Source organism: Terrapene carolina, unplaced genomic scaffold (assembly GCF_002925995.2).
Source record: "Terrapene carolina triunguis isolate 2854851 unplaced genomic scaffold, T_m_triunguis-2.0 Scaffold89, whole genome shotgun sequence".
NCBI lineage: Eukaryota > Metazoa > Chordata > Testudines > Emydidae > Terrapene > Terrapene triunguis.
This window is the reverse complement of record NW_020664440.1, coordinates 22,152,184-22,164,330: the sequence shown is the minus strand read 5'-3', so window position 1 is coordinate 22,164,330 and position 12,147 is coordinate 22,152,184. Positions and strand designations below refer to the sequence as shown.

General features: G+C 42.9%; 1 protein-coding gene across 1 annotated transcript in view; it reads right to left on the bottom strand.

The window, feature by feature from the left end:
* RAB7A (RAB7A, member RAS oncogene family) overlaps positions 1-12,147 on the bottom strand; it is a 30,362-nt gene that overhangs the window by 5,694 nt on the left and 12,521 nt on the right. Inside the window, exons 2-3 of the mRNA XM_026650436.1 lie at positions 2,269-2,329; positions 333-459 (exon numbers count right to left, since the gene is read on the bottom strand). Of these exons, the coding sequence (XP_026506221.1) occupies positions 333-459; positions 2,269-2,321 (180 nt within the window). The 5' untranslated portion in view covers positions 2,322-2,329. The remainder of the gene's footprint in view (positions 1-332; positions 460-2,268; positions 2,330-12,147) is intronic.

The window sequence follows — 12,147 nt, the reverse complement described above, 5'->3', positions numbered from 1 at the left end:
GAGCTGCATTTAATATCTGAGGTGATTAGAAATGGATGGCCAAATGGAGAAGAGTAGCTAAGAAATGCAAGAGATCCAAGGAGCCAGCATAGATATTTGTAGAATCATTATGGCTATGGGTCACCTGCAGTTAATCCAATCCTGAGCCAACATGCAGAGAATTGCGTTACTATGAAGTTGAGCACAGAAATGCTGACCTCAGCTGCTTACCTTTGGCATGAATGTGTACTTCTGCACAATCCTCAGCACTCTACACTGGAGCTGTGAAAGCCTCTTAAAAATAGGCAAGTAAACAAGAGATGAGGAGCTAGCAGCCCAGTCACTACCCTTACCTGCATTGTGACTAATCTATCATCCACCATCACCTCCTTTGTCAGGAAGTCTGCTCCTATTGTTGCTTTGTATTGGTTACTGAATTTCTTGTTCACATACTGGTTCATGAGTGATGTCTTCCCCACCCTGTAGGAAGAAAGGGGGGAAAAAAAAAATAATGAGCCAAGACTAATCAAGAAGTAGTTTCTGCAGACAGCATTTTGATATGCATGGCAGATTCAGTCCAAGTGTTTTGGCTTTATTTAATATCATGGAGGCACCAAGACTTTCACTCTGAAGTGTGCTGACCTAAATGTCCAGCTCACTGTGATCAGGCATTTGAAGACACTTGCATTATCCTAGACAGGAGAAGTGACTATGAAGCTCCTTGAGCTAGAGAGATGTTCAGGCTGCATAATACAGTTCGTTTTGGGGGCTGTGTAAGCTCAACCAGCCCATTTGGTTCTGACCAGGAAAGGGAATAATTGCAAGCACTTTTGGAAGTGTTGCTTTAGGACAGACGTTCCTAAACTTTTGCCACACCATCCCTTCCCTTCACAGGGAAGGCTTCCCCAGGGACAGAAAAACCCACTGGGGGAGTGGGTAGCTCATGCCTAGAGCAGCAGCAGGGCTTGGCTGGCGCCCATCCCCAAAGAACTACTTGGTGCAGACCAGGGCTCTTTGCCCTCTCTCCCCTGGCAAAGGGCCAAGCTCTGGAGGGAAATATTCAGAGCTGTGGCCAGTCAGGTGTCTGGGCTAGGGCAGCAGCAGGGAGTGTGTGCAGGGAGTGGAGTTTAGCAGACTGCAATTGGAGCAGGGCAGCTCTCCCCCATCCCTGACCACTAGGGACTCCTGTGCACTCTGCTGCCCTGGCCCAGACAGCCCCATGCCACCCCTCCCCCACCATAGGCTTGTTGCACCTCTCCCCCGGCCCAGAAGTGTGTGCCAGTTTGAAGACGCTGCTTTAGAAGATTCTAGTCTTCAGAAAGGATGTTGAGGTAGTACCCAGTGCAAAGGAGACCCCCTCCCCCCAAACATGATTTTAGGCCTTCAGACAAGGGGCAGGGACTGGCTTCCCATAGAAATTAGCTATACTGCTCATCTCAAGTTGCTTCAGGTTATGAAGTGACCCTTGCCCCAGGTAGTGAAAACAGCTAATGGAATCTAACACTAGGAATAAGGCAGTTTCAATGATATTGCTACAGTAGCCAAGCAACTCCTTCATGTCCAGTGGTAACATCAGACCTTAACATACTTGTTTAGTGAAGTAGCCTAGGGAGTGGAGATTCTCCTAGAGATACCAGGTTATATCCAATCCCTCAAGGCTGCCAAGTGTTCTCTGTTCAGCAGCTTGCTGGATGTGGTGGTGGGACAGATTTGTTTATCTGATGAGATTCAGGGTCAAACTACTGTTTGTGCAGTAAATCCAGGAACAAAAAGCAAGTGTCTGCTTCACTGATTAACAGGAACCTGAAGTTTTACACCTTTGCTCAAGGTATCACTGAAGTGTATTGTTCAGTACTCCCAGATCACAACATTTAAGACAAACCAAGTGAGTGGCTAGCACAGTATATTTCGTATTAGTTGTTTTAGGACCCCATTCTCCAATGAGAAGGTAAAAGCTTTATGAGATCTGAAGTCTTATTCCTGGGAGATTTAGAAGATTATTATTTTTACCAAGTTGAGTTACCATAGCAGCTTTGGCAATACTGTAGATTGCCAGTACTTCTAAATACTGAATTGGGGGCAAACACTGGGAACAAGGGGCAATCAAGTGTCCTTAAAGCCATAAAGGCAGCATAGTAGGCAGCTGCTTTCCACAACTCAAATATCCATCTCACTCCAATACTTCACTGGGCCTACCTAGGGCAGAACACAAGCATTTGCAAGCCACATTATGGGACACTTCAGCTGGACACAAGTTATTTACATTAAGTTAATAAAGGCTCCACTTACCCAGAGTCTCCAAGGATGATGACTTTCAGTAACACTTTCTTCCTAGAAGTCATTTTTCAAACTAAAAGGAAAGAGATGAGTTTCCATCACTCAGATGAGGAAGTGACTGCACATAGTTATCACAAAAAGTGAGGCAGTTAACATGGCATTGAAACAGCTCAGAAATCCTGTGGCTCTCCTAGCTAAAACATGTTAGAGGGAATCCATCCTGTATGCCTGACAGTTTTAAATGCAACCAGAGACTTCTGGAGCTTTAGAGTACAATTAGTACTTGGCTCACCAAGTTACTAATTAGTGGTTGCTCATTGGTTTATGCTGCTTTGATTGCCTCACACCATTTATACCAAGTTTATGGCATAGAGGTGGGCAGATTGTTTGTTACTGTAGACTGAACTACAGCCCCCACTACATTTTAAGGCTGTCCAGTTTGGCTTCTTCTGGACATGTTGGCCCAAACTGACTCACTTGGTAGTGCTGAGCTTAACTAGTGTAGCCTAATGACACCAGTTAGAGGTGGGCTGCTTGTCCCTGCCAAGTCTCCTTGTGAGGACACAGACAGTACAGATTAGAGTTCTATTTCTAGGTAAGTCATGCTAAGAGGGAAGTATTAGGTGTTCTAGAGTAAGGTTAGAGGATACATGCAATAGCAAGGGAACCAGGATGGGGAGCTTTACTAGTACCATTTCTATAAGGGTTTGTCAGACGTGTTTTCAACTGGAGTCTAGATCCCTATGGTATGTGCAGGGGCACTGAGTAATGGCACTCTATGCTAAGGCTAGAAAAAGTGGTTCCCGACTGCTCTGCAAAAAAAAAAACCATCCCCTCCCCCCCCATGAGACCCCAATGCAATTAAAACCAAAATCCTTGCATGCAAGGAGTGTCTCAATTTCATTTTAAATGTTTAAAAGTTTTAGCAAAAATGGTGCTACGGGTCTCAATTTTCTGAAAGGAACTTCCCCCATGGTAAGCTTCTTAGGACAGTCAGCTGTGGCATCAGGAGGTTTTGAAGACACAATAGTGTACTTGGAGTAACTGACTGGAGCTGAACAATTGATAGAATTTCTGCTTCTGAGGTCTTCTTCACTAGGCTAGAAGAAGTTTGAGGACCCAGGTTTAGATACTACTCTAGCTCCACTGCTTTCTAAAGCATGTGGTTGGCCAGCATAGATGGGATTATACTAGATTTAGCTTAGGGCCCTTAATGGCATTTTTAATGTTGCTCTCAGCACAGATGGGGGCATACTCTGTTGCCATTTTGAGCTTATCTACATACCATAGTTTCCTTGTGCTCCCTATTGGTCTACATCCATCTGTTATCTTGTCTTAGATTATAGACTTAGTAGGGCCTAGTACAAAGGAGCACCAGCCCTCATCTAGGACCCATAGGCACTAGCACAATATAAATAAGTCTGGGTTAAACCATTGTAAAACCCTTTAGGAACACTTAAACCAGTTAAAGTAGATTCAGTACTGCTTTGTGTTTATAAAAAAAGTGACTGCTGCAGAACAATCACATGTTTATTGGTCCCACAAAGCCAGAGGGTGCCCCATAATTCACCAGTTTAGCATTCTGCTGAGGCCTACACATTTCTCAATCTGTTTTCTAGAGAGAAAAGAAGTATTTTGCAGTTGAATGCACTAGTATATTAAGCTAAATTTTAAAAGTTACTCATCTTCATGTTTCATCCAGTTTTACAGAGCTCCTTTCCCCCATCCAACTACCCCCTTTTCAGGGCAAGGAGACTCTGTGGGGGTTAACTGCTTGCATTGAATTAATCAATCATTCTAGTGTCACAGCAGATTCTGATCCTATCTTAAGTAATCACACAGTTCAGTGTAGGAAACAGTCATGGTATATAATTCATTAGAGACAGACAGAAGTGGGATGGACCTGAGATTTGGACTCACTCCTGACAACTGATAGGAATGTCAGGAGTGATTTTTAGAGTTTTATTTGGAAGAAGAGTTTGAAGAGCATTCACTGATACCATTTGCCATTGACCAGCACAGTCAACTGCTTAATACTCTTAGCAAGAGAAGGGTATACAGAGGTTTACTCTCATAGCACTGCTGAGTGGTGTCAATGTAAACACAGACTTTTATGCCTTATAATCAAGCCCGTGAGTAAATTTCATGGACTGCAAGAAAATTGTTAGCCCCAATACTGTCATTTTCCCCAACAGCAAGGAGACTAAAGTAGGCATCACCGATTCCACCTCCCCACTGAGGCCCCAGCTACTTGTGGGCAGGGGTGGGAAGGGGGAGAAGAGAAGTGGGCCAGTCATGTAGTTGGCCAATCCAATCCTGGGGGAGAAAGGGACAGCAGGCCAGGGGACATCTCACCACGCAGTACTGTCCAGCAGCCCTGACAATCTGACTGTTAGGAGTTGCTGCCCCACCCCTGGTCACACCCGGGAAGACACCGCCACAACAGCTGACAAGGAGCTAAGACTTCCCCACCAGGATCCATCCCCCCACTTTGATCCCATCACAGGGGCAAGGACCCCCATAACACCTACTCAGGTTACAAATGGTAGTGGCGCTTGCTACTGTGCTGACTAGTAACAATGGAGCTCAGTCTCAGCTCCTGTGGTGCCTCCTTTGGGTCTGATGGGTGCTGCTGTGGGGCACCATTCCCATCCCACTCCCCCTGCTGGCTTGACAAACAGCAGCAGCCTGGGCTGGAGATGAACATGGAGTGAGCCAGGCCTTGATCCCTTCCCCAAGGGAGAGCTGTGAGAATAAACAGCATTGCTCCACCTCAAGGATAGGACCAGCTCACTAGCTGCTGTGCCCCCTCAAGCAGCCACAGCCAGAAGGTGGAAGCTGGGATGCTGGCTTCTACCTCCCTGTGTTGGAAAAACTGCAGCAGTTGGCAGCCATGTGAAATCTGAGCTTTCACTCATGCTACTACTATGATTTTTTTTTTTAAATTGATTTTCCAAGCCTTAGGGTATGTCTACACTACGGGATTAATCCGAATTTAGATAATTCGAATTTGGGAAACAGGTTGTATAAATTCGATTGTGCGCGGCCACACTAAGCACATTAATTCGGTTTTTAACCACATTAATTCGGTGGTGGCGGCCACACTAACCCTAATTCGAATTAACAAAATCGATTTTGGCGCTACTCCGTCGAGGTGGAGTACAGAAATCGATTTAAAGCGCCCTTTAATTTGAACTAAATGGCTCTGTTGTGTGGACGGGTGAAGGGTTAATTCGAATTAACGCTGCTAAAGCCGAATTAATCCCGTAGTGTAGACCAGGCCTTACAGTCCACCCTACCTTCTTCACCTCAGAAGGGTGATACAGTACCCTGAAGTAGCAGCTTGCAGAGAATTAACTGTATGGCACAGTTTAGACAAATTAACTTGTTTATAAAACCACTTTACTTTATACATCATGAATCTTTATGGAGATTAGTCTTACTGGTGAGCCCTCAATTACTGGAGGAGTCACTTCTCTAGGAAAAAGTAAAGACAGTTGTCAAAAAAAACTGAAAGTAAATTCTACATGTAAACAAGTTACTACAGTTTCTGTTTTACTCCTACCGGAAAGAGTTCAGTACCACTGCCAATACACTTCTTCCTGGCATTTAGAGGCAGTGTTTGTCACTTCAGATGTATTGTGTCAAGTAAATGGAAGTGGTGTTTGTGGAGCTCCCAGTAACTTAGAAAGTTACGTATACTCTGGCTGTAGAGCGACTTGACTTACTGCTCCATTGGGAGCCCTGCAGTTCTGATACTGAAGATTAAGAGGGAAATTAAGAGGTTATGAATCGCTTTAGACAACATGTGAATTGTTAGGTGGACACCTCACCCTTAGAAATTAAGTACCAGTCATTGGTACAGGCTGGCTGTACTGCTCAAAGTGGCAATGTGAAGTTCTGATGCATCAAAGAGTGTTTTAATATCAACTGCCAAACTGAAATTATGGCATTTTAAGGGACTGACCCATCTAGAATTCTATAGACCAAATAGGGTACCAAGTTTAGTTGCATATTCTGTTTCCATTGACGCCAGTCTGAAGTAACTGTTGAGCATTATGGCTCTGGTTCCCAGGAAGGTAGCAAGCTCTATGGAACAGTGAGTGTAGAGATCTGGAACACTGAGTTCTGCAGCTGACAAATCCCTCTTTCTTGAAAGAAATTAAGATGTGCCTCATCTTTTTAAGAACTGTGTCTTATTTACTGAGCACCCTGTGCATGGACAGTCCTACTACAGTCTGACCAGGACATTAAGCCAGTGTCCATTCTTTGAAGACTGTACTCATTGCTGCTTGTGCATGAACAGCTGGGTCCCTTATTCATAAACATGAACTGACAGCTTTAAAAGCTATAGCTAAGCCATACGGAACCCATCTGAGTGGAGATTTAGTCAGTGACCTCTGCACTGAAGCCTTTCTGGCCAGGTTTGGTGTTGGATCAGTGCATTACTGCCATCACTACAAGCAGGCCAGGAGAGCATGCCAGGCGAGTCCCTTTACTGAAGTAAACCTGTTACACCTAATCTGAACTGGTTTAAGTTTTACCAAGCTTACATAATCACAAACAAGTCAGTGGTATTGGGTTCCTGGAACCTATTACTTTAGAGAACTAGAGCATACAAGACAGTTTGCTGTATGTTTATAAAAAGAACAGGAGTACTTGTGGCACCTTAGAGACTAACAAATTGGAGCATAAACTTTTGGGGGTTACAGCCCACTTCATTGGATGCATAGAATGGAACATATAGATCTCCTCACTATCTAACACACACCCATACACACACCCCATGAAAAGGTGGGAGTTGCCCAAACAACTCTAAGAGACTAATTAAGATGAACTGTTATCAGCAGGAGAAAAAAGCTTTAGTGATAATCAAGATAGCCGATTTAAGACAGTTTGACAAGAAGCTGTGAGGATACTTAACATGGGGGAAATAGATTCAATGTGTGTAATGGCTCAGCCATTCCCAGTCGCTATTTAAGCCTAAATTGATAGTATCTAATTTGCATATCAATTAGAGTTCAGCAGTTTCTCTTTGGAGTCTGTTTTTGAAGCTTTTCTATTGCAAAATTGCCACCTTTAAATCTGTTACTGAATGGCCAGAGAGGTTGAAGTGTTCTCCTACTGGTTTTTTGAATGTTAGGATTCCTGACATCAGATGTGTCAATTTATTCTTTTGCATTTATAGTAGAAGTGGAAGAACTATTAATTGCTATTCTAAAGCAGCTTCCTTTGTTTGCAAGTCTTGTTCTCCAAGAAGACTGTGCTGGCCTGGATAAGCAAGTTAGTTATCAGAATAGCTATGCAGGCCCAAAGAGGAGATTTACATTGGATAAATAGTAGTCCAATTGCCCAGTCTAGATAACTTTTGACAACTATCAGACTAGAAATGTTGAGCTGAAATACCAATTTTGTTTTATACCAAGTGTGTAGACCCTCCTAGTGTGGAATTAGACTTTGTTCTAACAAGAGTTATTCAGCTCTGATAGTGTTACTATCTTGTAGGAGAGCATATTCACATTTCTTGCACTACTGGCTCCAGCTAGCCATTCTTGGAGACCATCTGAAAACTCCTGTCAGTCACTAAACGAGTCAGCAGCATTCCTTTCTGCTGGCTTAATCATTGCTAGGGGAACTAGGTAGTCTCTAAACAAGAAAGAGTCCTTTGCTGTATTCATGACTTAGGAAGTTCTCCCTCCCAAGTGCACAGGTTGATCCAGCAGCCTTGGAGGCTAAATCTAAAAGCCATACTGAAATGTGCATAATTCAGATATCTACATTCTCAAGATAGAAAACCCCATAGCTCAAATCTGCTAGCCAGGCAAGGAGCAGAGCGGTGTCTTTACTAGTTCTGATTTCAGATAAGCTTCATAGCTAAAACTGTTGGATAGTTCCCAAGAAGAGTCAGAAGTTACCTAGGAAGTTGTGTTCCCCCAACTCCACTCAGTATACTACAGAATGGTGTAATGGTAGAGAAAATATAAGTGCTTATGTAAAGTGCAATTTATTAGAAATTCCTCTGCAATTGTCAAAAGGCAGCATGAGATGATACCATTGTGATTGTGCCCTTTTGTTTCCTGTCCCTGGGGACAGGAACAGCTGTTTAAACACGCATCTCTACATCAAGAGAAAAGGATGCCCTAGAGATGCTCACATAAGAATGTTAAGTGAAAGTTTGAGGCTAAGTTATTTGATAATCAACTGGATTGATTATCAAGATGACAGGCCAGTTCCCCAAAACATCTGTATCTGTTACCTTTACAGTACTCTGTCTAATGGGTGTAGTGCACACTGATGTTTGATGAGTCTGCCTTGTACTACTGTGAGGAGTCTGTTTCCCAGAACAGTGGTACTTACCCAGAGGTATGCATACACTTGGGGGTAAGCAGAGGTCTTCCAGATGGTACATCAACTCATCTAGGTATTTGCCTAGTTTTACAACAGGCTACTTAAAGCATTAGTGAAGTCAGTGCAAACTAAAATTTCCTGAGACAATGACTTGTTTATACTACTCACACACACACACACAGCAAGTACAATATTTATATTCAAGTTGATTCTATGATAAAATGAGAAAGCAATTTCTCATTAATAGTGTGCTGTAACTTTTGTATTTTTGTAAGCAACTAGTTTTTAAGTGAGGTGAAACTTGGGGTATGCAAGACAGACTCCTGAAAGAGGTACAGTAGTCTGGAAAGGTTGAGAGCCTTGGTCCTAGAGCATGAAGGGGGCTTGAAAAGTTCATTTTCAGGGCAAGGAATAAGCACTCTCCTGAGAAAGCCATCAGCTCCTGCCAAGTCTAAGCTTTCAATTGGGACCTGTGTAAGTAATGCATTGCTGTTGTCTTAATGTCTGAAGAGAGTCTCAGTGATTGTTGCTTGTAGCATTGCCAAGCTGCAAGGTTACCAGTTTTCCACTCCAAACAGTGGAAGCACAGAGAAACTGAAAATACTGCCAAGAACAGCCCAAAAATGGAGGGCAGAGTAGCAGAGACATTCATGACAATAGCTAGGAAGCTCTGAGGTTGGAAGTGGAACAGTGTTTTCCCTTCTGCAGAGTGTGGAAAAGATAGCCTTGGGTATTACTAGTAGAGACTCATACAAGAGTTAGAACCAGAGCAATTTGAACCCTTACCTCCTCCCCTTGCCAGCCAACAGAAAGAGGGAAGGCAATTGCTTCCCACCTGTATCTTCAGTGGTGGCAAAGAGTGTTTAAGCCATCTGACTATGAATCTTCTGGTAAATTTTAAGTTCTAGGTGAGTGGCTATGATGCACAAAATCGTGGGTGAGCAAGTGTTAAACAGCAGAGAGGAAAAAGGACTACCACTGAATGTGTGCGGCAGATGGAACAATACAGTACAAATGTTCTTTGGTGCCTCCATGTGAGGCAAAGGATGGACGGAGTTAAGGAAGAGGAAACTAAACAGGTAGTATCCATTACACTAATCAGTGCTATGTTAGGTCTTTAAAATGTAGGAAGCAGAGTGGTACAGGTATTCATCCTGCCTGAGGTAGCCAGGACACCATGGCAAACACCTCTGCTCTTGTAGAGGAATACTATGGGATCTTTGGCCAAGCAGGCATCCCAGTAGCAGAGTAACTGAAAATCATGCCAGGTTATTTGGAGTTAGTATTTCAGTAAGTGATGCAACAAAACCTCACATGCAACTGCTTACAGTCAAGGCTTATACTCTGACTCTTCCACTCCAGGGCTAGTGTAGGGAAAACTAAGACACTTCCCTATCATGCTAAGTTACTCATAAGTTGAGCTAAACATTCAGAGGATGGTGTCTGCTTCAAGATCTTTCTATTACTCACTAGTCAAGACATTCTGCATGAGGGAAAGTAGTTTGAGAGACATTAAAGTGGAAAGAGTATGTGTGGATTTTTTGACAAATAATAATACAGAATAAAAGGTATACTAAGCTAAGTGGACACTCATGGTCCTGAATCATTCTTCCAGCTTGCAATGTGACTGAATTTCCCACTACTCCATCCTATAAGTGGCAAGATACCCAGAGGCCTGGTCACCTCCCATGAAAAAGAGGTCTATTTACAATACTTCGCAAGAGAGCAGCATAACTTGGCTGCTAACTGGGCAGCTGAGAAAACAATGTCTCAGGAATTTAATACTTCAACTTGATGGGTTAACTGAAGTGCCTTTTTCTATTCTGACTTGTGCTGTCAGAAGTAAAGTCTACCATAGGTTCAACATACCACCAATGCAAATTGTGACCTTTTGGTGAATAAAATCGCATCTGAAGTTTAGATGCTCATTTGACACTGGATATCAGAACTAGAATTGATGGTAGCTGTTCAGTCAAAGGACAATCTTGAACAGCACACATTGTTGCAGCAGGATTCAGCCACATTAGGTGGTTAGTGTGACCTAAACCAGAGGTAGTTTAGAGATGAAGCAAATTTAGTGCTTGAACTAATTAACTGACTGCTTGTTAAAACAGCTTTGTTAACAGCTAGTCTGACCCATGCATTTAGAGGTTTTGGGCAGGATGTGATATCCATTATAACCAATCCAGTTTTGATGCCATTAAGTAGAGAGCCCAATACAAGAAATCTAACTGAATGAGCAGATCCATGTGACATGATTTGATGCAGTAAGTGATGCAGTTGAGTGGCAACCCAGAATGGCATGTCACAGTTAAGCATTAGGTACAGCCTTGCTTATTCTGTTATGACTCAGACAGAGAGCTCTGGCCAGGCAAACATGCCTTGACCCTATTGAGTCACTGTGCATACAGAGTACTTTTAAATGGATTATAAACTACTTTGAGAACGTTGTCCAGAGGTCCACAGAGCAAAATACTTCTTGCTGGCATGTTAAGAAAATGCCTTCTGTTCATCTATAAGTACCCTTCAGGCATCATTTACAACAGTTAGACTTAACTTGTTCCATAAGGGAATCTATGCCATTAGAATTACACAACTACGGTAACTAAAGCCAAAAGATGAAGATTTCTTTAGGAGGCTCCTGAGTTATTTACGTTGAAGTCAGTTAACAGCTACTGTTTGGATGATGAAGTGCTCCTTAAACTCAAATATAATAATAATTATTACAGGCAAATTGTATGTGTGTGCTGTGTTATGGTTACACAAAAACGACCTCACTTTAAGCTTTTCTCCAAACACTTAAGTATCTAGTATCATCCTTGAGGAACTCACTATGCTTGTACAGCACCTCAGATGGTGCCTGTACATTCAGATGCATCTGTATAGTAGCAACAGGAGATGGCAGCTTCCTGTCAGACATATGAGAATAATTAAATCTCCCAAATTACAGGAAGTGTTAATGGTATTTTAAGTGGACTGGGTGTTTCTGTAGAATTTAGTATCCTCTTGCCAATTAGGATATCAAAGATAGACCTCTTGATGAGCAGTAGCACAAAAATATGAATCAAGCATGTTTTGAGAAAGTTGATAATTTGAGAAGCTTCACCAAGTTGGGTTTAAGATTGGATATGGGCAACGTTTTAATTCAGTGTTTCATAGACTACTTCCCCTCTCAAATCATATATTACTACCCACCTGTTGTGTTCCCTTTACTGTGCTCTTCCTCCCCACCACAGTGGTAGCTGGCAGCTCCAGTCCCAAAAGAAGAAATAGCAGCCACCCTAAGGAACAGATAGGCTGGCTGCTCCTTGTTTCCATTCTCTTTGCAGATTAGACACCCATAGATACAGCTGAAAATGAGCAGCTAGCACCATGTGACCAGTTAGTGCCTCATGGGTCAACAAGTGATCAGTAGACTTGTTTTGGGAGAAATGTTAAAACCAATTACTGCAATTTTCAGTAAGTCTAGAGCAGTGGTCCCCAACCTTTTCCATGTGCTGGGCGCTGGCCCGAGGCTGCCGGACAAGCAGCTGCTGAAAAGCG